Source organism: Malania oleifera, chromosome 10 (genome assembly GCF_029873635.1).
Source record: "Malania oleifera isolate guangnan ecotype guangnan chromosome 10, ASM2987363v1, whole genome shotgun sequence".
Classification (NCBI taxonomy): domain Eukaryota; kingdom Viridiplantae; phylum Streptophyta; class Magnoliopsida; order Santalales; family Ximeniaceae; genus Malania; species Malania oleifera.
In genome coordinates, this window is record NC_080426.1 from 32,624,365 (window position 1) to 32,650,220 (window position 25,856).

Genomic DNA, 25,856 nt, shown 5'->3' on the forward strand with positions numbered 1-25,856 from the left:
GGTTTAGAAAAATTATACCTGTAGGATTTTTACCCAAAATTAATCATTTTAATAATTACTAAAAAACTATTATAAAATATTTCTCCTTACCTAATTCTTGAAAAGCCTCCTAAAATAACCAGTCCTGTACCCGCAAGGTTTCCCGTTCAACGCCCTGAAAATCACATCTCCCAGAACTAAACTTCAGTATTTCTTCGTATATAATATTTCCTACAACTAGGGTAAAGCCAAATTTTACATAAAAAGTCTTACCTTAAATTTAGGATGTATTCCTAACTAGTCCCACCAATGATCCACTCCAGCAGATTTGTAGAGAACTTTTCCAAGAGTGGTGTGGTAGCTTCAGATTGTCGAACCAGCGGAAATGCGGCCCAAAATCGAAGAGAGAAGGGAGGATGGCCGAATTTCTAGAGAGAGAAGGTGAACATGCAAGAATTCTGCGCTAAAATGAAAGAAAAGTTCTCTTTTATACCCAAGGATTCGTCGACGAGACGTTGATTCGTCGACGAGTCCTGTACACAGTTCGTTGACAAGACAACCAACTCGTCAACGAATTTTAGTCTATAAAAAACCCTCTTGGTAATTCCTTGTCGACGAGACACGTAACCTCGTCGATGATCTAAGTAGAACATTCGTCGACGAGACTAATCCATTCGTTGACGAATGCTTGCTGCCACACCCTTTTCCAACTTATTCCCCCTCCCCTTTTATCTTCTTATAATTTTAAATTATTTAAAATTTTTCGGGTTATTACACTTTTGCTCCTTGAATACACCATGGAATACGCTGGCGTCTGCTCATTTAGGTGCTTTTACGGCTTCCATTAGACATCTTTTACTTGTGCTTCCTGAGATGTAAGCCTATTCACACTTAATGCACAAATGAGATGCTTGTTGTTTGTCATAATCAAAACAGGGATCAGACTCAAAAACTCAACAGACTGGTATGATTACCCCAACAATGAAGTTGTTCAAACATATTTCTTTCTCTAGTCTCATTTTTTATGTTAGAGAGTGGGAGCAAACATGAATAGCAAGTACCAATATAGTAGATGCCATCTTCTAATTAGCATTGTTTAGATATCTCTTCAAATTGGTCACTCAAGAGGAGCCGAGTGGAATAAATTAGTAAAGTTGCTTTCTTTCGAAGTGCATCATTGACTAAGGCCATTGAAGGGTAAGATGATGTATGTACAATCCTTCTTTAAGATGGAGCTCTAGAAATTACTTCTCAACTATCTAAACTTTAGGACAAATGTCTCAATGAGTTTGCCTAGCATTTGAGCCAGACTAACTAAATCACCACTCTTGCCTCTTGCATGAGTCCAATAAGATTGTTGATGGAACTAGTTTTCAAGCAACCACTAAGAATAAACATAGACGAAGATTCATATACTAGGTGAAGGTAAACCTGGATGGATAATTAGGAAACAATCAACTTAAGGTACTTATTAGTTTCAGCCTTTCAATATTGTGTTAAAATTTTGGCAGAGTGCTCCACTGTAGACTTATTTTATTCTTTGCAAAATAGCTTAAATTATTAGACCTTGTATCCTGACGACAAAGGGTGAACCTATTGATCCAACTATATATAATTCAATTTTCTACAAGTCAAGTAAGGTAAACACATCCACTTTTAACCATTTTAAGGCTTTCACAAGTGATTCTCTCTCTATATAAAAAGGAGTTATGACTAGCCAATTGTCATAAACTAGTTAAAATTCTAGATAATTGACCATCAAAATAGCGGGTGGTGTCATGGTGCAACTTGTTCCTGATAGAACTATTGCTATGGGTGGATAAGTAAAAGGGTCTTTAGGGTTTTCCCTAGTACTTGTACCTTAAAGGTTATTAGGGATGCTTAATTGCTACCATTCCTTATAGTGTGGCGTGGGGCAATAATAAGTTTCTTGCTGAGAAGGGAACTTAATTCCCCACATGTGATGAAGGATAAGTTGGTTAATTTCATATTGTCTTAATTGCCTATGATGGAAGGTGGTGCTTACGTAGATGACAAACTAACCTAACAATTAAAGACCTCAAAGACTTAAGATTTAGGCAATCGTCCCTACTCGAATGGCGAACTGAGAAAGTATGTTGTTGAGATTATGGGTCCTTAAAGTTTAGCGGAGTCGCCACTAACTTGTTATTTCCTAGGTGTGGTTAGTTTATCTAATTACTATAAATTTCTTAGGCTCTTAAGTTAACCTAGGTCAAGAAAATATATAGTCTCAAATCTACGTAACTAGAGTGATTTAGAGGTACAGTTATGTTAAGGGAAGGTATTGAGACCCCCTATACACTCATCCTAATGAATTGTACCTGACTAACCTATAATTACCTTTTGAATTAAATCAATCAAGACTAACTAAACTTTTGTATTTGTTTAATTTACCAACTTTTTTATTATTGAATAGTCCCACCATTGCAAAGACTATTCTCACCTCTAGAATTCCAAAAGAATGTCATTGCCCCACCTTTAGGTTTTATCATGGAATTATTTATGCATATTTCATATATGCATATTTATTTTCTCATGTCATATATGTATCCATTCATCCAAGCTTATGCTTCCATCATTTTCATACATGCATACGCATTTCTATGTTAATATATGCACATTCTCTTCTCTTTTCCATGCTTATCCTTTCATGATTCTTCTTATGACATACATACATGCATGCAAGCATACTCACATAGGATCTTTATACACACGCATATACATGCATATAACGAAATCACCTATGCTTACTTATTTACATACTCACACCCACATATTCGTGCTAGCCTAGACATGCATTCCAACACATTAACGCACACTACACCTCTACGCTAATGCACATGTATGCATATTTCATTTATGCAAATGTAGCCTATATGCATAACCACGTACTTGCTCTACTTCATACATGCATTACCCATGCCTACACATCACATGCTCACTACAAGCACTAATAGATACATATACATTACCATATATACCCTTACTAAACCAAAACATGGACACACCTATATCCTCACATGCATGTACATTCGTACATACTTACCCATGCTTACACAGATACGTTTGCCTACATATATGCTCATCATTCCTACACATTAATGCACATCCAGTCTACATGCATATTGTACTTGCATTCCTATTTACATAAACATACTCATATTACACATGCATTCATGGATTTTACAGGCATCCTGCAGCACCACCCTTAATTTGCATATATGGTTAAGCATACAAATACAGTTCAACACAGCCATATATATAGATATAGGCCTACTTATATATACTTACACATGCACCTCAAGTCATCCATGTGTAAGAAATATTTATATTATTTTATAAATATTCCCTTAAAGTGATTCACATTTCACCTTTATTTTATGATTCCAATAACCATATTAAGTGATAGTTGTGATTGTTTACATTCCACATTAAGTACACTTGGTGGTTATTTATCCAATGAGTGCATGAATTAATAATCTTTTTAATGATAAAGTTACAAACTCTTCATATTTGTTCCTTGATGGATGGAACTAATGAGGGAACTCAAAAGTCATAAGAGTTATGTGAAGGGTCCCTAGTCTTGCCTATAAAAGGGTCTGTGTATTCCATCAATCTATCCCATCAAGTCTAAGGTAAAGACTAGAAGACATTTCATAAAATTATAGTTCTCTTTTCTAGAGATTGAAGTAACTCTTAGTAGTATATTTACAAGTTAAGCACAATAAACGGAGGTACAAATTTTCCCGTTGCTCATGTTTTTAACATGTTATTCTGTTTGATATTCTTTCATTTGGTATCAGAGCCAAGCCTCTTAGCCTATGCTTGATTAATTATATTGACTCTATTTGCAATTGTTTTGGGCCTAAAGTTTTTTCACCCAAGAATTCCTAATCAAACTTGGAAGTCAATATAAATGTCATGTTGTTAAAATTTTGGGAGTAGCCATAGCATCCCAATAAAGCAAATCAATTTAAAAGTTTGTGCCGTAATATGGTTATTGATGTTAAAAATTGTAATAAAGTTATAAAGTCAGTGACCCAACCCAATAGGGAAGTTGTTGATTTTATAATTTAGTTAGCATGAGAAAGTAAATTTATCAATGTGGTGAGGTTGCCCTAATGCCCTTAAGATAATGGGTAACTCTTTGTCATATTTGTAACGCCCCGACCCGGGTCTGCCAGGGAGCACTGCATCTCTCTTCCTCCACCTAGACTAGACAATAAGGGGCGGACTTTATCAGACTAATGACTGGTCCCACAAATCAACACGTGTCCTTTTCAGTGTGTGTTTTCCTTACTCACACACTTTCTGAGAAAACTTCCTAAAAGGTCAGCCATCCTAAGATTACTCTAGGCCAAGCACACTTAACCGTGGAGTTCTTGTGGGACGGCTCTTGAAAAGAAAGGTGCACCATGTTGATATGGATAGTAACATCTAATCCTTTTAAGTTTTTCTTCGACGGGGTATCACATTCTCCCCCACTTACTGAACACAACGTCCTCGTTGCGAACCCACATTTCCAAACCCTCACACTTTCGGCTAGGTAATTACTCTAACATCATTTGTAACGCCTCGACCCGGGTCTGCTAGGGAGCATTGCGTCTCTCCTCCTCCACCTGGACCAAACAACAGGGGGCAGGCCTTATCGAACTAATGACTAGCCCCACAGACCAACACGTGTTCTTTTTAGTGTGTTTTTTCCTCATCACTCACACACTTCTTGAGAAAACTTCCTAGAAGGTCACCCATTCTAAGATTACTCCAAGCCAAGTACGCTTAACCGTGAAATTCTTATGGGAAGGCTCCCGAAAAGAAAGGTGCACCTTATTGATATATATGGGTAGTAACATCTAATCCTTTTAAGTCTTTCTTCCACGGGGTATCACAATATTGATTAAATTTATTTGTCTTACTAGTAAGTTCATGCGTTTTGCAACCTTGGCCCATAGGAAGGTGGAGTTTACTATATAAAGTTTTAATATTTTATTTCATAGCATTAAAGTCATTTATTGGTTTTGTAGTTCTTTCTTTAGTTAATAGTGTACAATATGTTCCAATGTTTGAAGAAAATAATTTTTTTTTGACTCGAAGGATTTCCTTATGTTTACTCTTGGGTACATGGAGGATCTCGATTATGCACTTCGAGAAGTGACACCACCTACCCCTAAGGATGGTGACACACAAGAAGTCTTTGATAAGCATGCATGGTGGGAGCAAACCAATTGTTTAAGTCTAATGCTCATAAAGTCCCATATGGGAAAGAGCATTAGAAATGTGATTGGTGAGCATGAACATGTTAAAGATTCTTTGAAGGCAATTGAAGATCAGTTTTTCAATTCTGACAAAGCTCTTGCTCGTACCCTAATGAAGAAATTCACTAACAAAACTTTTGACAAATCTAAAAGCGTTCTTGATCACATCATGGAGATGAGGGACTTAGTGGCTAGATTAAAATCCTTAAAGATAGAGATTGAGGAACCATTTTTGGTTCACTTCGTTTTGAACTCTCTTCCACCAGAGTATGTACATTTCAAAATTTCATACAACACTCATAAAGAAAATTGGACAGTAACGGAACTCATGACCATGCGTGTTCAAAAGGAAGAGAGGTTGAAGCATGACAAACCAAAAAGTGCTCACTTAGTGGCTCATGCGAAGTCAAAAACCAAAAAGGGCAAATTTGACTAAGGCAATAAGAAGCAAAATTTGTCAATAAAGAAAAATGACGATAAGGCACTTAAATGTTTCTTTTGTCACAAGAAGGGTCATATGAAGAAGGATTGCCTGAAATACAAGAAATGGTTAGAAAAAAAAAAAGGTAAACTCCTATCTCTAGTATGTCATGAATCTTTTTTGTAGAAGCTCCTAAAAATTCTTGGTGGATTGATTCTGGTTCTACAATCCATATTGTTAATACCATGCAGGGTTTTCTCAACCTAAGGAAGCCAATGAAAAATGAGTGATTTGTCTATTCAGGAAATAAAGGACAATCCTTGGTTGTGGGTGTTAGGAAATTTAGAATAATTTTGTGATCGAGATTTGTTTTAGATTTGAATAATGTATTTTATATTCCATAATTTTCAAGAAACTTGATTTCTGTTTCGAGGTTGGCTGCAGTGGGTTATGGTCTTATTTGAAAATTTTGTTACTATACTTAAAAATAAAGTTCCTATTGGTACTGATATTTTAGTTGAAAATCTTTTTAAGCTTGACTTAGATCCTGATTTTGAGCAAAATTATTTATGTTTGAATGTTATTGCTGGTATTAAAAGGAACCTTTTAAATGAAAGTTCCTCTTTATTATGACATAAGAGATTGGGAATCTTTAGAGAGGATTAAGAGATTAGTAAATGAGGGAATCCTAAAAACTCTTGATTTTACTGATTATGCAACTTGTGTGAACTGCATAAAAGGCAAGTAGACCAACAAGATATATAAAGGTTCAAGAAGGAGCTTAGACATTCTTGAACTCTTACATACAAATATCTGTGGACCATTCTCCACTCCTTGCCTAAATGATCAGATATTTTTTATTTTGTTTATTGATGACTAATCTAGGTTTATGTATCTCTATCTTCTGAATGAAAAATCTGAAGCACTAGATGCTTTCAAAACTTATAAGGAAGAAGTAGAGAAACAAAGGGAAAAGAAAATCAAGGTCGTAAGATTTGATAGGGGAGGAGAATATTATGGTAGGTACACAGAAAATGGACAGATGACTGGTCCATTTACGCAATTCCTTGAGCAAGAAGGTATCGTTGCTCAATACAGTATGCCAAGAACACCTCAACAAAATGGTGTATCTAAAAGAAGGAATCACACATTTATGGACATGGTAAGGAGCATGATTGCTCATTCAAGTTTCCACTAACCTTATGGAGTGAAAAGCTAAAAACTGCTGTGTATATAATAAATCGTGTTCCATCCAAGGTTGTTCCCAAGAAACCTTTTGAAAATTAGTATAAATGGAAACCTAGTTTGAATCATACACACATACGGGGTTGTCCTGTTGAGGTGAGGATTTATAATCATTATATAAAGAAACTTGATCCTAGGACAATCAGTGGGTTTTTCATTGGGTATGTGCTAAACTCTAAAGGTTTTAGGTTTTATTGTCCATCTCATAATCCAAGAGTTGTTGAAGTAAGAAATGTTAGGTTTCTTGAGGATTGAGAACCTAGTGAAAGTGATCTTTCTTGAACTATTAAGTTCAGAGAGACACGTGAACACGCTGTTGGGGGTCATTTGGTTGAATTGAGTCAAAATCGACCGTAAGATCATCAAGAACAACCATTGCCAGGACATAATGTTCACGAAAAAAAGGTTCAACTCGTAACAAGTAAATTGTTACAATCAGATTCTACTAAATCATTACCTAATGAGGAAGTAGTAGTTACGAAATCCTCGATAAAAAGGAAACTTGCAATTTCAGATGACTATGTTGTATACTTGACGGAGTCTGATTTTGATGTTGGACCTAAAAAAGATCAAATCAGATTTTCACAAGCCATGAGTGCAGATAAATCTATACTGTGGCTAGATGTCATGAATGAAGAGTTGGAATCCATGCATAAGAACCAAGTTTGGGATCTCGTTGAAATACTAGAAGGGAAGGCAACTATCGGCTGTAAATGGGTCTTTAAGACCAAGCACGATGCTTCTAGTAATGTCGAACGATATAAGGCTATATTGGTTGCTAAGGGTTTCGCTTAAAAGGAAGGCATTGATCATCATGAAACCTTCTCTCCGATCTTGTAAAAGGATTCATTTAGGATAATCATGACTTTGGTTGCTTATTTTGATTTAAAGTTACACAAAATGGATGTGAAAACGACATTCCTTAATAAGGATCTTGATGAAGAAATATACATGAGATAGCCTGAGGGTTTTAGTGATGATAGTCATAAAGTTTGCGAGCTAAAGAAGTCAATCTATGGTTTTAAACAGACTTCCCGCCAATGGTATTTAAAGTTTCAAGAGGTTATCATCTCATGTGGTTTTGATGAGAACATAATGGATCAATGTATGTACCTTAAGGATAGTGGGAGTAATTTCATTTTCTTGGTCCTATATGTAGATGACATTCTACTTGTGAGTAATGATTTGAGTTTGCTATATGAGACTAAGTAGTTTCTCTTTTGAAATTTTGAAATGAAGGATTTGGGTGAAGCCTCTTATGTCATTGGCATAGAGATTCACAGAGATCGACAACAAAGAATTTTGGGTTTGTCTCAAAAGGTTTACATTGAAAAGGTTTTAGAGAGGTTTGGTATGAAAAACAAGCTCCCATAGTCAAAGGGGATAAACTTCGAAAAGACTAGTCACCCCAACATGCGTTGAAAATGCAACAGATGAAAGACATTCCTTATGCATCAAATGTGGGAAGTTTAATGTATGCTTAGGTTTGCACTAGATCTAACACAAGCTTTGTCGTTGGATTGTTGGGTCGCTACCAGAGTAACTCAAGATTCCAACATTAGGTAGCTACAAAGAAGGTGATGTGATATTTGTAAGGAACCAAGGATTACATGTTGACTTACAGACACACTAATTTTTTGGAAGTAATCACGTATTCAAAGTTAGATTTTTCCGATTGTGTAGACAGCAAAAAGTCAACCTTTAGATATATCTTTCTTCTTGCTGAAGGAACTATATCCTGAAGGAGTGTGAAATAAAAAATTATTGCTACGTCTACTATAGAGGCAGAATTTATAGCCTGCTATGAAGCATCATTACATGCCTTATGGTTAAAGAATTTTATCAATGGTCTCAAAATTGTTGATTCTATAGAAAAACCGATAAAGATTCTCTGTGATAAATCTACTGCAATGTTCTTTTCTAAAAACAATAAAAGTGGAAGCAGCAGCAAGCATATCGACATAAAAAGGGCCGACTCTTTATTAAGGCCATTAAGGTGCTTGCTTTTGGGGCCCCCAATTTTTTTTTAATATAATAATGTTAACATTATTTATAGCTACTACCCCTGCACACAATAAAGCCTATGCGCCTATATGAATATATAAGATTATAGACCCGCACATGGCCTCTCTCTCTCTCTCTCTCTCTCTGTAGAGACCCAAACCTAAAATGAGTTGGGTTCGTTGATGAAGGGTCACGTTCGTCGATGAAGTCCTTCAAAGCCTCGTCGACTAGCAAATACCGAGTGGGTCAGAGAAATATCCAGAACTTGGGCTCGGCAAGGAAGGAATGGCTTCGTCGATGAGCTGTGTGGTAGACTCGTCGACGAAGACGCCACCTTGTCGACGAGTTGGACCTGGTCAAAGGCCCTATAAATATCCATTCTAGTTGCTTAGGAGCTAAGTTTCTCTCCCAAAAGCTCTCTCTCTCTCTCTCTCTCTCTCTCTCTCTCTCTCTCTAAGATTCCTCGCCATTCGTCACCTGTTTTCAAAAATAGAGGGTATTGCGTGGATCAGAAGAGGAAACTCTACAATTTTAGCGGATCAGATTGTCGTTTCGGAGATTTTTGGGTTTTTCCCAAAAATCGAGGTAGGGATCTGATCTTGATTGGATATTTGGATAGTAGTCGAAATCATAGTAAGATTATATTCTATGGTTTTTAGGTTTTGAGGGTCCCAGGTTGTTGATTTGGACCATGTTTGTATGAAGTTTCGTTTTGAGTTTAAAGTAAGGGGAATTTGATTACAACAGCATTTTTGGAAAAATTAAACTCTAAAAAGCTAGTTTATATTTATATGTATGATTTAACCGCTTATTTGCTAAATTCTACATAGTAGAAATGCCGGTTTTACGATTTTACGATTTTTGGTAAAAACGAGGATTTTGGCATATGATCTCCACATCTTATGAAAATTACTTATTTGTATTTATAGTGTGATAGGAGATGCTTAAATCCTTTACTGTTTCATCTAAATGATGTTTACTGGATTTTTATCGTTTAGTGGATTCTGGACTAAACTTGTATGATATATGTTGAAATGGAGATGTATGAATTTTATATACTATTGATATAGATTATGGGAACAGAGTTTCAATTTGTTATACTGAAAATGTGGAAAACAAAGGTCGGTTATACACCGAGCTGTATATATGTAAAAAGGGGAAACCGAGTGGATAGGCACTGGTTTGAACCCGAAGTGATTATCTGAATTTGTGAAAATACTGGAATTGCACAGGTTACTATATTTTGCTATAAATTGAGTATATGATAAATGAAACCACAACTTGCTAGTAGAGGAGTTGAAAGATACTCCAATAATAGGAGTTGAAAGATACTCCAATGTAAGAAGTTGAAAAAGCTTCAGTAATGGAGGTGAAAGAAACTCCAATGGCAGGGAATTCCTCAGCTGGAAGGGTACAGTGCAACCACTCATGTTTAAAATCAGTGTGGGTACATTGATAGTCGGCTAGTAGGAGTAATGAAACCACTGGTGAAATATTAAACCAGATGGGGGCAGTCGGACTATATAGAGATACTTGACATATGCCTGTACGAACAGGGTATTGTTGGAGATATCGGTGCAGAACTTGGGCCATGGGGTAAATAGGAAAAACATGTATGACAAGCTGGTCGTTGTTCTAATAATCATATGCATGATTTAAATACTTGATGTGCAGTCAAATGTTATATGTTACAGTATTATAAACAAATGTTTCAAACGTATGACTTTGTATGAAAATGTGCATATACGCAGTCACACACTGCTGTAACACTTTCTTCCTTACTGAGAGGTGTCTCACCCTATTATATAACCTTTGTTTTCAGGTCCATCAGTACGTCAGTCCTAGTAGAAAAAGGGCCCGGGGAGATTATTTTTGGTTAGCTTATGTAAGCGTTTGAATCTTGTATTAAACTTCAATAAAGTTCCTTGCTAGAGGGTTGTAATAACATAATAACAAGATTTATTCTATGTCTGAATTTATGTAAATGGTGTGGATGTATTAGTAAACTCTAGTATAAGACTGATAGAAATCCCAATGGATGTTTATGTTTTTTCGTGACATTTACATCGTAATCATGTATGATTTATACCCATATGTCCCTAGTTAGGGCGGGTTGTTTACGTATCTTGAATAGGTACAAGTATTTTGTATAAGTGAGTAACATCTAGGTCCGTATAAAGGGCCGGGTTGTTACTCTCTCTCTCTCTAGCCCATGGGATTTAATTTAACTGTTCATTTCTCAATTCGTTACCCCATCCCCATGCATGCATTCACCATTCTCCATCTCTATTAGTTTCATGGAATTCACGAGTTTGGTGGGTGGAGTATACATGCAGTGCAGCTAAAATTACTTGATGTATCTAGAAAAATTAATTTTAAATAAAAATAAAAATTAAAAAAAATATTGAGGGCCCCTAATTAAATCATTTGCCTAGGACCCCATATTGGGAAGAGCCGCTCCTGGACATAAAGTATCTTAGTGTGAGAAAGTATATAAAAAAAAAAATTGGTTACCGTTGAACACACCACTACAGACTTGATGATTGTGGATCCAATGACCAAAGGTTTACCGGTTATGCAGTTTAAGGGTCATGTGGATAATATGGGCCTTTGTGGCATTTAGTTTTTCTTTTCTTGTGCTTGTTGACATTTTGTCACATAAAGAGTTATTTTGATGAATTATTCAGTATTACGCGTATAAAGATAAATTCGTCATATTCATCGGGATATTAAGGTTGGACTTGAATGACGTTGATCATTCATAAAATTTTTCCTAAAGTACTTATGAAGTATTATGCATTGTAACACATGAAAGGGAATGCTTGATAAATAAAGCGCTTCCGCTATGGTTCCCTGTGTAGTATGACTTAAGTGAGTGGGAGCAATCACAATAAAGATTATGTGCATGCAATTAAAGTTATATCATGACTCATTTAGATAAAGAATCTGTGTTATGTGAACCAAGTGGGAGAAAGTAAGAAATATTTTTATTATTTTATAAATATTCCCTTAAAGTGATTCACATTTCACCATTATTTTATGGTTCCAATAACCACATTAAGTGATAGTTGTGATTGTTTACATTCCACATTAAGTGCACTTGGTGGTTATTTATCCAATGAGTGCATGAATTAATAGTCTTATTAGTGATAAAGTTACAAACTCTTCATATTTGTTCATTGATGGATGGAACTACTAAGGGAGCTTAAAAGTCATAAGAGTTATGTGAAGGGTCCCTAGTCTTGCTTATAAAAGGGCCTGTGTATTCCATCAATCTATCCCATCAAGTTTAAGGTAAAAACTAGAAGACACTTCATAAAATTATAGTTCTCTTTTCTAGAGATTGAAGTACCTCTCAGTACTATATATACAAGTCAAGCACAATGGACAGAGGTACAAATTTTTCCGCTGCTGATGTTTTTAACATGTTATTCTGTTTGATATTCTTTCACTATGAACAATGTAACACATAGCCATGGCAAATATTCACTCAAAATCTCATGCACATGTACACTACTATTACAAAAATACATGCCATGGTCGTGCACTTATATTCACAGACACACACAGACGCATATATATATATATATATATATAGAGAGAGAGAGAGAGAGAGAGAGAGAGAGAGAGAGAGAGAGAGAGAGAGAGAGGACTCGTAGAGGTGTAAAGGTTGAGCTTTGTGTATTGGGCTGCAAAAGGAAGGAGAGAGAATATGGTAGAAGATAGTGGCTAAGCAGGTTTGCCACAAATTGGAAGGGTATAGGGGGTCTTAGTTGTGCCCTTGGTTGTTCCCTTGTGGCTTCCTTTTCTTTTTGGGTTTTGGGGTTGAAATAATCAAACTTGGACAATGACTGGGAAAGGTTTATTAACCAAAGGATAAAGGATGGGTGTGGACACAACCATGGTTTGCGAGACTTAGTCACAACCAACTCACCATTTTCACAAAACAAGTTGCATAGGAGAGAGTGAAGTGAAAAGCGGGGCAAGACAAGCCTCTTGGAGGCTTTTGGCACGATAGAAGGAGCTTAGGGAGGTTAGATGATGACACATCGTTCGTTTTTATGACTGGGGACACATTGGTTGTGTTAGGGTGCATGTAGGGTGAGTCTAAGAAGAAGAAGACAAAGGAGAGCCCAAAATGACATATTTCTTTTTTTGCCAAAAAATAAAAGTCTTAGTAAAATGACATTGTTTTCAAGGGCTTTGAACCAGACACGTGTATGCATGCATTGGCATGTGCACTCACACATTTGTATATTTTTCTGACTTTGATTTGTCAAAACGAAGTCATTTTGCCTATGCATGTGCACACACCTAGTATGGGAGGCCACACACGAGCGCATGAACCATAAGTAATTTTGCTTCTATAATTTATTTATTTTTTCTATTTTTGGTTCAAATTTTTTCTCCTTTTTTTTTTTTTTTCTTTTTTTCTTTTTGTTCTTGGACAAAATGGGGTGTCAATAGTATCAATATACTTTTTATGTGATTTTTTTTTTAAACATATGCTCATGGGGTGATGCAGAGTTGGCCATTTTAGAACTTATGGTATTTTTATGTCATGTATTGTCCCATTGAATGTCCCAAAAAGATGTTATGAAATAATCTTTTACAAATTACTACTTACAAAACCTCATGCCTCTTTATCTGCCCATGCTCATTTTTTTGACACATCATGGTTGCTTAATAATTGAACTATTGAGGTTCTACCCATGTACATATAATTTACTGAACAAAACTTAATCTTTAACATAACATCAATATCCCTTTTGAGTACAAGGGTAGCCTAGAAAATACATTTGATAGCACGAGGATCCAACTCATCCCTTCTATTATTTAATTGATGGATAAAGGACACAACCAAAAGCAAAGATTGGAAGAGGTCTTGAGTTCGATTTTCCTGAAACACGTTATATGTAATTATGTGTATAGCTCTCTGTTGCCAATTCAAAGTATATCAATAATGTGCCTTACTTTTTGTCTTGATTCTTTGAGTATTAAATTTCAAAAACTTCCCCTGAGGTTTTAAGAATTTGAAAGACATCCCTTGAGATTTGTCAAAAAGATACAAATCAATAAACAAAAATTTAGTTTTATATACCATTAACATTTAAGTTTTTTTTTCTTTTAATCATATTTGACCAAACTTGTATCAAAGTGAGCTGCTTATAACAATTAACAACTCACTTGAGTTCAGAAAGTACTGGTTCATCTTTGATTATCATTTTCTTCAACATCGTCATGTGTACCCATTCCTAATTCATTCCAATCAAATGATCCACAATTGCCAATATACAGAATGATAAAGGGGTCATGTGGCACATACTAGGTATTCCCCCTTATCTTTTCAAGCATAGATGATCCCTGTGTAGCTAGCTAGGGTTCTTACCAAGTCATATAGTTGAGAAAGGAAAGACTTTTAGGTGAAAAAAACCCTTAAAAAGTGAAGTACTTGGGTTGACAATTGACTTAGTCTCCCAATAATGGTAGTAAAGGAAGTCATATTCTTGTACTCAAAAGAGGGATATACCTAGACCCTGTTCTACCTATACTACTCAATATTTAGCTCAAGGAGATTGCAACCTATACAAAGAATATATCAAGCTAACAATTTGGAATAAATATATGTGAAGAGGGGGTTAACATTCTTCCCTAATTCTATGGCTATTTAGGATTTGAAGTTGAGGAAGATGATTGACAGAGGGCGTGAAGCTAGTGAACTCTATTTCTTTGAGACACTATCTCAATTGCTCGAATTGTTAACACGTCCCTCCATAAGCTTTGAGCTCAATGAGTGCATCACTCCTGTTATCATCACTCCACTCTATAAATATTCTCCCTCCCTCACTCAATCATCATGGCACTCGCTGTCAGTTAACTCTCATAAGGAGGTCTCAAGCTCTATTGACTCTCTCCTTAGAATGTAACGGAAAGATAGCAGCATGGTCTTAACTTTTTGCAAAATTGCAAATTGAAAGGAAGAAGTATTTTTTTATTGACAAAAAATATCCTTTACCTAGTCTTTGGGATAAAGTTTTATTTTTATTTTTATTTTTTGCTTTGTTTTGGGGCTCATTTTCATTTTGTATATAACTTACAAATGTGGAACCTTTTTCTGTTCTTTTTTTTTTGTTACAAAAACTTTATCTATTTTCTTTTTCAATTTTTCATATTTTAAAAAATTAAAACAAACCAACAAATTGAAAATAAAACCCACACTAATCGAACAGTCAATTTTGGCCACCCCTATACCAAAAAAGAAGGGAAGGCATGGATGTGCATCAATTATAGAGACCATCATAAAGTCTTAACCCAAAGATAATTTTTCACTTCCACACTCGCATGGACAAGCCACACTTGTCATTGTAGCTTTTAACCAAATAATAGTAATAAAAAATTGTAATGAGCCACGTGTCACCATTCAATAGTAACCTAGTGTGGATTGTGCATCCTAGTGACGTCACCCATCATGTGGCTATTTTTTAACACGGTTGGCATTTTGGAAAAAACAAACTTCTACTCATGTTTCTAAAGACAATTGTTGTTATAACTTTTCAGCTGGTGCTCTCGACCTCAAACTATTGCTTTTAAAATCAACTTCACAAGGCAATTGAAACACACCATCTTCTAAGACAAAATTTGAAAGTATCAGTTCGTTGGAATACAGTTTCAATCCAAATTTCTTATGTAATTGTGTTTTTAGAGAATGGTTTTAGCCTGCATCTTGCCACGAGATTCTTGCATCTATTTGCAAGTGCTGCAGTAGGCCTAGCACACTCAGGTAACAGTTTTTTTTCAAAAAAATTCTCAATTCATTCCCAGGCTCGACTGGAGGGAGGGAGATATGCACGTGCAGCTTCCGTAAGAAAAATATTCGCACCTCCTCCACCGTGAGCCCTAAACCCCCTTGCAAGGCGAGGACCGCACAAGGATTCAAGTGACAACCACAAGCCCCATTTTATCTATTACGCAACCTTACAGAATGATTAAACCACGATCTTTAGACAGATGACTTAAAGTGATAATATACCATAAAAGAGGGTGAAAATGAAAATACAGTGCAGGCTCTGGTTCGATAGCAAATGCTGTTGTTTCTTTCATGGAAGGCTCGATTCAAGTTTCACCCTGTACTCTCCCCATCAAGAAAAAGTAGGGGGAAAAGAAAAAAAGGTTCACCATGTGCTATTCATCCTTTGCACTGCAAACATTCTCATTTGGCATCTCATGCAAACTGAACACAGATGCTATTTTTTCTACAGAAAAACAAGAGAAAATTGAGACCTTAATTGAAACTACTTAAACAAGTCCTGTTGAGGCAAAATTCTCCCGTTGACCCATTCACCCACCCACACACACAAACAATCTCTGCTCGATACATAATTAGCACCCAGGCCAATTAATAGGAATGACATTCTTGTTTTCAATATTACCATGAATAAATACTTTTGGCTCTTTAACCTGCATAAAAGACATGAAATGAGAAGTGAAATCATATATTAAGTGAAATCTATTTTAGTCCCTATACTTTTAATTATATAATTAGAGACTTATACTCAGTAATTGCATGCAACTATTTTGGTCATCCTAATTAAATCCGAAAATATTAGCGAATCTTCCTTACATGTATAAAATGTTGAATTGATATTAACTATTATTTGTTATGATCTAGCGCTAAAAAGATTCAAAAAAATTTTATTCATGAACTGATCATGGCTTCAAGTGCATAATCCGTATAAAAAAATTCAAAATATATACTTTTTTGTCGTAATATTATTAAGCCACAAATGGACTGACTTATCCAAGGGCAGAGGGGCTTTTTGTTAATTTCTACTCTCCAATTCAAAATCATTAAATTGATTTGGATGGCAACTTTAATTGAAAAAAAATTAATAAGTACAAATCCTTAATTGTACAAATAAAAAATATAGGGACTAAAATAAATTTCAGCTAAGTGTAAGGAATAACTCATCATTTTACTCTAAATAAACAAATAAAGGGGTACATACAGGTAAGAATACAACATTCCAACTGCCAATATGAGATGGTGTCGGCACTAACCAGTAAAATGGGTGGAAAGTCAGTTTGCAGACGAACTCTTGAAAACCCCTTCACAGAAAATAAACACTCGAATCCATGAATGTAGGAGTGCTCACTGTCATAGTCACAGATAATAAAAGTATTGGAAACATAGGAACATAAATAATTTCTGATCTACTCGAAACGAATGCATTAAACAGATGAGCAAGCAGCATTTCTATTCTTCCATTTTAGAGCACCCGTATCTTCTTGACGATACATTATGAAGTCTTGGGCCCAGCCTACATGGCTCAGTCGTATTTTAAAAGCTTGACGCCATCAGAGAAAATGATGAATCTATAATATCATTTCTCTTCTCCAGGAAAAGAAGGGGAGGGATAATTAATACTCCATATTGCTTAACTCAATAATGTTTCATTTCTATTGCAAGTTCTCAACAGCTATTGGCATGCTCCGGAAATCATGCCTTCCACTATTCAATGTGAATTTTGCAAAGACCTACTGCCCACAGTAAAAAGACATTAGCACATTATTCAGTTGTGATTCTGCTTAAGTTCCTGAAAGGAGGTATAATACTGTCCTAACATTCAACATTTTAGCATGAAGTAGCTGCTTTCAGGACTCAAACCGGCACACTTTTTGTAACAGAACACCTTAAATTAGTCCAGCGATTCTAGTCTATCAAACAAATATATTCATTCAATAATGGAAATAGAAAAAAAAAAAAAAAAAAAATTCTCACTAAGCACAGGAAACATTTCATGGTCAATGTTAGTGTTAGTTTTCTTTTCCTTACTTTTTTCGTAGCCCAGGACCTCCTAGCAACCATATTTGACACCATGTTATATTACCACTTCACCAAAAGCTTAAGCTTTAACACTCCTCCGCACTGTGTTAAAGCTTTATGCTTTTAGATAAGGTGGTATTCAAACATGGTACCAGAGCATGTAACCAGGAGGTTCTAGGTTCTAGTCTTGTTGCTTGTGTTTTATTGTGTAGTTTAAAAAGTAATTGTATTCCCTGTAATGGGTATTTATCGTTTGTTTCTCTCTCCAAGTGCTGTTGGGCTGCTTGTGCAGGGGAATCTTAAAGCTTTTACTTTTAGGTAAAGTGGTATTTTTCACTTGTTTCTCTCCACATGCTGTTGGGGTGCTTGTGCAAGGGAGTATTAAAGCTTATGCTTTTAGGAAAAATGGCATTCTAACAGTTAGTAAAAAGCAGACTCTTATCATACTGTAGACTTCATTACAAATTATATACATCAAGTACCATCAGTACTGAATGAAGAGCATCTACAGAACAAAGTTCGATAAGCACTTGGATGCATTTTTGAGTCCATGTATTTCAGAACATCTGTTGATTACACCCATGATCGTGTAAATTGGTGAAAAAGGAGTCATGTAACCAACCCACCTAGTGGGACTTAAGGCTTGGTTTTTTGTTGTTGTTTCCTATTGATTACAACTGCCCTGTTCTAGGACGAGTAGCTGTAGCAAGGATGGATCGATTAGATCCTCTCTTTTGGGAACAATTCAAAAGAATGAGGGCAACAATCTTCCTCAACCTAAAATTCCTATCACCAGTGCAGACCTCATATTTTCATGCACAATTTGAAGTCTTTATTGTTGCTGCCAAATGCCACCACCTCTCCCGACAATAATTCTCAGAGGAAAGAGAACCTATATATCTCAAGTGAATATCTGCAGTCAATGTACCCATACCTTGCAAAATTCAGCAGAAATTTCACTGAGGACTGGAACTGTCAGTGCCCCCACACATCAAGAACTCTAGCTAGGGCCGTTCTCAGGTAACACCAACATTATCAATGGATTCCCAACCCAAGACTTCTCCATGTTTCTAATTATCCGAGTTCTTTCCTTTTGATGTTACTCTGTTTTGCATAGCATGCTTTTTTATCTAATTTTTTTTTTTTTATTTTTTTTTATTTTTAAAGAAAGGCAGTTCCCCTAAAAAATGCAGCAACAAAAAAGGAGGAATTTTTGGAATCTTTTCAGTTTGAAACATGGTCACGGATGTTGAATAGTCTCCCAAAGTTGAATCACTGTCCAGTACGGTGCAACAAATTGAACTTGTTTGGATTTCATTATGAATCCTCAAGTTAACGATTGAAGTTGCAGCTCCCGGCAAAAGACCAATGAATCCTCTTCCTAGTGGGAAAGTCACATGACTAGTGTCGTTCCCCATAATTTTGAACTGCAAGAAGATCATGACTCAAAGTGGCAGATTAATTGGAGACTTCAGATTTTACTGGAGACAACCCTCCTGATAAATTTGATGAGTACGTTCATTCCTTAGGAAAGAAGACATTCAGATCTTATCATTTTTCTGCCTGAGTAGATCCAGATTGGAAGGAATAGGTGATTACTAACTTGTATAAGATTTGAAGCCTGTAATTCCATCCAAGCTTGTCTCTTTTTGGTTCATTATAGTTGCAAATGCAGTTCAGGTTCCATCTTGAATATGCAGCATAATCCTCCTGGAGCTACCTCTAGCCCTCAGTTTCAGAAAACAACTCATAGCACTGGAAGAGAGGCCAACTGAGCAATTGGGCAAAGTTCAGCAAGCAGTTAGGTATTTCATGAGCCAATGCTACAAATAGTGCCCAAACCAAATAAATGATGGTTGAAAGAAAAATGGCGGTGATGAAACTCAAGAGATTGTTTTGAGAAAGTCCCCACGTGACAGACGAAGATGGTAATATCAATGAAAAACATTACCTAATACTTTAACTATACACCCATACCATGAGGGAGAAAAAAACATGATGAGGAAAATTGGTATTTTTCAGATGAGTGGCCTGTGCGAAATAACTGAGACCACAATGGTTATTGATCTCAGCAACTACAAAATTCAGTGATATAAGAAGCAATGAAAATGATGAAATCTGAAAGTTAAGCCACATTAAATAAGATATCTCAAGTGAACATACCATATTGAAGGTGAACAATATAATCCTTACACTTATTGGATTGATAGGAAAAACAATGCAATACTACATTTTTTCTCTCCAGATTTGTCATATTCTTTTAGGGTATCCATGGTAGTGCACATACAAAAATTTCATTACCTTATCCATCAACAAGAAGTACAGGTTGATGCCGTATTTTTTGAGATTTTCTCATGGAGAAATCAAAATCCACTATTTGCTCCATTCTTGTAGAGCATGTGATGGCTTCTACAGTGATGGTCTTCTTGGTCCTTTCCCCAACACAGTGGGGGCCAGGGCGGGATTGAAGCAGGACTAGAAGCCATAGCATATGTGAACCAATTTACCACTCTGGAGGTCAACCATAAAGAGTGGAGAAAAGGGTTTGTTTGGTCCTAGGCTTGCCAGGAGCCTAGGACTGGGCTTTGTTAAACATTCAATTTAAGGTTTATTTCCACATGTATTATTCAGTCATTGTAATTTTATTTTAATTTGAGTCCTCTTCTAAGTAAATTTCATCAGGGTTAAATGGTAAAATTATGTGGAATGCATTGGGATTGAGTGTCCCCCCTCCCACTTCTCTCTCTCTCTCTCGCGCGCGCACACACACACACACACACACACACACACACACACACAGCCATATAACTGCATCACTGCCTATTCTTTGTGTGTGCATCAATATATATTTTTCTTTTTTCCCCATTTTGGGATTTTCTTCCCCTTCAATAAGCAATAGATTCCCCCAACCTTACTGCATTATTGTGAAAAAATAATTATCCATGCAACATCTCTATTGAATGAGTATATCAGGCTGGGGTATATTTTCAGACAAGAAGTATATCTAACATGGTTAGCAGAAAAACATGCTTCCCAAATCATCCCTTCAAGTGGCATGCTACTGAAAAAAGGCTGTCAATAATAGAAGAAAGATGATGAAGTTACCTTAATAGGTAGGTAAAATTTCTCTGGCAAAATTCTTTCAGTGGAATGCCTTCTTCCTTAGAGTACCTGCATGATAAAACCATCCAATTATAATTAGTATGAGAACATCGCAGACTACAGAGGCTAGTGGGACATGAAACTTTCCTTCTAAATACATCAAACCTATGAAGCCAGATAAAAAAATAAACACTCTTGCAACACATGGTATCTTAGCTTCACAAATTGATAAGGCAGCTGTATAATGCATCTTTTCAATAAAGAGAAGAAACCAACTTTCAATGAATTTCACACCGACAATTGACATGAAGTAGAACTCCCATTTTAAGTATATTGTTAGTACCTTGAGCACCCAGATGGCAACAACTTTTGTCAATTCAATGAGGTTAGACAGAGTATCTAAAACATCTCGCCATATCATAAGCAGCCCTGACTGCAAAGTTGGAAAAGAGACCATTACCCAGTCCTGGTGTTGCCAAGCAGGGACCTTGGATCAGCGAACTGAACCTTAAGAAATTTTGAGAGGTGACAGTGTTCTAAAGACTGAATCAACAATAGGGTTAAAACTTTCAAAAACATTGAGCATATTTAATTTTCATTTTAATTCCAATTGTTTAGAGAGAATTTTAATCTGAGTGAAAGACTCAACTTTTTTGAGAACATGTGACTTACTCATGAAGGTTTTGGCAATTTGATTAAGAATTGGTGGCTTAACATGCGGATTGAAGGGAAGGCCAGCTATGTGCGTTCACGAAATTAAAATTTCTGAGACAAGCTGAAGTGATATAATAAAAATACGTTTGGCAATATCACTCTGTTGAAATATGAGCTCATAAATAACATAAATGAGATTGATGACCAGGAGCTTAGAGGAAGCCTAAATGCTGAAGATAGAATGAATAGAGTTGCTCTCAAAAACGCCCTTGCTGAGATCATTTACTCGAGGAAATAGCTTGGATACAGTTGAAGGCAGGAGACAGGACACTAGTTTTTTCCCAATGAGCGGCTAATGCATATTGAAGATACAATTGCAGACAAAAGTTGAAGTGGAAGACGGGCTCCTTGAGGATAGGAACATCAAAAGGGGTATTTGCAATTACTAGAGAAACCTTTATACCGGGAAGGAATCTTGGAGACCAACTGTTAACAGTATCTCCTCCAAAAAACTGAATTTCTCCACAGTTCGGTGGCTCAAGAGACCCTTCGAGGAAGAGGAAATTGTTTCATCTCTCAAGAGCTGCAATGGAGACAAGGCTCCAGCACTTAACAGTTTTAGCATGGCATTCTTTCAAAGGAATCGATACCTCCTCAAACACACATAATTGGAGTTTTAAATATTTCCAAAGCTCAGGCGAATTTGTTTCTAGCATCAACTCAACCGTTATCTCTCTGACTAAAAGTACGCAGGCTCTAAGCATAAAAGATTTTTGTCCCATTAGCCTGGTTGGTAGCCTGTATAAACTCCTCTCAAAGTTCTAGCAACCAAGCCCAAATTGGCAATATCAGAAGTGGTTGGGAAGCACCAACATGCCTTTGTGACTGGCAGGCAGATCATGGATGTTGCCCTTGTTGCAAATGAGGTTGTGGAGACCTATTTAAAGTGATCAAAAAGAGGAATGGTTTGTAAATTGGATATGGACAGGCCTTTGAACATGTGAGCTGGAATTGTCTGCTTTATATCCTCAGAAGGATGGGTTTTGGGGAAATTTGGTGCAGTTTGGATTAGTCATGTTTCCACCCCAACATTTTCTATGCTGATTAATGACTTCCCTATGGAATTTTTTCAGATGCTTGTGCAGATTGAGACAAGGAGATCCCTCTCTTCTTTTATTTATCTTGGTTATGGAGGTTCTGAGCCATATGATAACCAAAGCTAACGAAGATGGCCTGCTTAAGGGGCTTAACATCGGAAGGAGCACTGTTAATTTGTCTCCCATCTCCTTTTTGTAGATGACACCATTATCTTCTAAGAGGATGACGATCTTGAGAAAATTCTTAACTTTAGATACACCCTTTTTGGGTTTGAAGCAGTCATGGGTTTGAAGGTGAAATTGGGAAAGAGTGTTTTCAGTCCTTTGGGGCCTTTGTGATTGTGGCTACCTCCCATGGTTTTAAATCGCGGATGCGGGTAGCATAACGTAACGGTAACAGGTGTAACGGGAAGCGGGAGTAGCAAATGTTACATAAAGGGAAGCATGTGTAATGACCATGAATATTTTGAAGTACGCACAACCTTGTGCCTATTAGCGTAGTTGCATGTTTTAAGCTTTTAGCCCTTCTTAGAAAGAGTTTTAGTGTATTTTGGATCATTTAGTTCAAGTAACTAAGTTCTTTGGTAAAGGCAATAAGTTTACATTTGTTTTAAACCACCACTGATAGAAAAATTATGTGTGTGTGTGTGTGCATTTATACTTCTCATTGTTCGTATCTGTGATAAATTCTTATGTGTGCTAAATTAATTAATAGAACAAAATATATTATACACTCCATTAATCTATTAGAGAACATAAATATCACATTACTAATATTATCATAATAAAATATTTTCCTAACTAGTATTTTCAAATTGTTAATTAATGCATCTATTGTGAGTATTTAAAGAAATAGTAAATTTTGTATCATTGTCATCCTCATTATAATCTTTTCCCCTCTCACCACATGGTACATTTGAGAATGATTTATGAAAGAGAGGGAAAAAGTGAGAAGAAAAAGTAAAAAATAAAATAATTTTTTTGATGTAACAGTTCTGTAGCGATTACGTAACAGCCGTAGTGGCCTTTACGTAACGGTCGCAGTCCGTAACGGCCGCTATGGTTGTGATTTTTCTTCACACCGATTTTGCAGTGTGTAATGGTATCGGCAACCCAAAAAACTGTTACGTAACGGTTGCGCCTTTAATTTAAAACCATGCTCCCTCCTTGCAGGCATTCTAGGCTGCAACCTCAGAAGCTTTCCTATTTCTTACCTTGGCCTTCCTCTGGGAGCCAAGTTCATAGGGATCCTATAATTGGCAGATCTGAAAAAGAAACTTAACTGCTTGGAAACGAATTATCTTTCCCAGGGTGGTAGAATCACTCTTCTCAAAAGCACCTTAGTAAATCCCCAGTTTATTTTATGTCTCAGTTTCCTATACCCAAGGCCTTAAATTTCGATTTCAATTCAAATTTTGAAGCCCCAAATGTATGGAAATTTCGATTTCGATGTCAATTTTGATTTAAATTTGAAAAAACAACAGAAATCAGTAGTAAAGCATGAAATTTAAACTTTAGAAATGGTTAACAAACATAATAATGTAAGTTTAAATACATCTATGTTTGTATGAGGTGGAAAAGTTGTAATGTACAGTATGTGTCTCAAACGTAGTTGTAAGATAATATGCATTAAACATATTTAGTTAATACAAATGAAATTCATAAATCATTAAATATTATTTATTATACAAATAATGATAATTTAGACATGAATGGTTAAATAAAATGTTGTTTTAAGTTTATTTTTTCAAATAATTTCAGAAGTACTTGTAATAATCTTTTGTTTTGATAAAAAATAAATAAAATAAATTAACAGAGAAATTTCACTTCACTCCTAAATCTCTCATTTGAATTCCAAGGAAATTTCATTGCATGGTTAAAATTTCGAAAAGTTTCGCTCAAATTTCGAGATTTCGATAAATTTCGGATGATTCGTTGAGATTTCGGTGGAAATTATGCAAGACGGAAATCGATTGTCATTTCAATTTTGAGGGTGACGGAAACCGGAAATTTCAACAATTTCGTGGAAATTTAAGAGCTTGCCTATACCTGGTGCAGTGGCCAACCAATTGGAGGGCATTCACAGAAGATTCCTTTGGGGGAACACGAGAGGAATTCAAATATCATCTTGTGAGGTGGGGGTTTGTCAAAAAACTAATGCATAAGGGAGGGCTTGGCCTTAGATCCCTCCTAACCTTTAACAAGGCCCTCTTGGGGAAGTGGTTATGGAGAGTCATGTATGAGAAAAATTATTTTTGGCAGGAAGTCATTGCTACTGAATATGGCCTTCACCACAATGGTTGGGCCTCCTGGGAACTGACCGATGGCTATGGTACAAGTGTCTGGAATTTCATCGAAAAGGGAGGGAGAGCTTTTCTCACATTCATTTCAGTGTGAGAAATGAGGTGGATGTGTTTTTTTGGCATGATATCTGATGTGGTGGCTCCCAGACTAGTGCCTCATTTCCATCTATTTATAGACTTGCCTGCCATAGAAATGTCCTCATTTGCCAACATGAGGAATGCTCAATCCATGGGACCATATGGAATCTGTCCTGGTCAGGAATGTTTTTGAATGATAGTCTTATTAAATTCTATAGCAGCCTTTACAATGCTCAAAGCCACACCTCCTCCAATAAACACTTGTAGTCCCTAGCAAGGAAGGAACTTTCATAGTCAAATCTTATTATAATCACCTTAGCTGCCCAGTGGAGTGCATCAGCTCTTTTCCTTGGAAGCCCATTCAGAAAACAGCAGCCCCTTCCAAGGTTGCTTTTTCCACCTAAAAATTTACTCTAGGGAAGGTCCTCCCCCTTGACAACCTCCAAAGAAAGGGGTTCTCAATTGCGAATAGGTGTTTCCTCTGCCTTGAGGGAGCAGAATCAGTGGATCACATCCTCCTTCACTGCCCCTGGACCAGGAACCTCTGGAGCTTGGCCATTTCCATAGAATCAAAAATGGGTCTTTGCAGCTTCAGTTAAGGGTGAGATTTGGTCTTGGAAAGGGATCTGCTCCAACAAGTTTAAAAAGAGAGCTCTTTCCCTTATTCCCCTTGCTATTTTCTGAGCGATTTGGAAAGAAAAGAACAGAGGCTTTCAATGGAACAGCCTTTTCTTTGTAGGGATAACTGGATTTCTATGATCTCTAGTTGGCATAGTGGACACCTGAGAGGGACTTCTCTGTAATTCTTGATTTTCTGGATGCAGTTCAGTGACTGATGTATTGTTTTTTCTTGTTTTCTCTGTACTGGCCTAG

The 25,856-nt window shown here is 36.3% G+C and overlaps 2 protein-coding genes across 6 annotated transcripts in view; one reads left to right on the plus strand and one right to left on the minus strand.

Annotated features, from left to right (window-relative positions):
- LOC131165728 (ricin-like) overlaps window positions 1–25,856 on the plus strand; it is a 630,504-nt gene that overhangs the window by 466,472 nt on the left and 138,176 nt on the right. The gene's annotated exons all lie outside the window — the stretch shown is intronic.
- The window catches only part of LOC131165720 (dol-P-Man:Man(7)GlcNAc(2)-PP-Dol alpha-1,6-mannosyltransferase), a 64,248-nt gene continuing 54,305 nt past the window's right edge, over window positions 15,914–25,856 (minus strand). For 2 of the 5 annotated variants that reach the window (XM_058123735.1, XM_058123736.1), the window contains exons 18-20: window positions 20,855–20,920; window positions 16,984–17,031; window positions 15,914–16,383 (exon numbers count right to left, since the gene is read on the minus strand). In XM_058123735.1, coding sequence (XP_057979718.1) covers window positions 16,218–16,383; window positions 16,984–17,031; window positions 20,855–20,920 — 280 coding nt within the window. In that variant the 3' untranslated portion in view covers window positions 15,914–16,217. Of the gene's footprint in view, window positions 16,384–16,983; window positions 17,078–20,854; window positions 20,921–25,856 lie in introns of those variants that run through there. The other 3 variants (XM_058123737.1, XM_058123738.1, XR_009139635.1) reach the window with 2 other exon arrangements.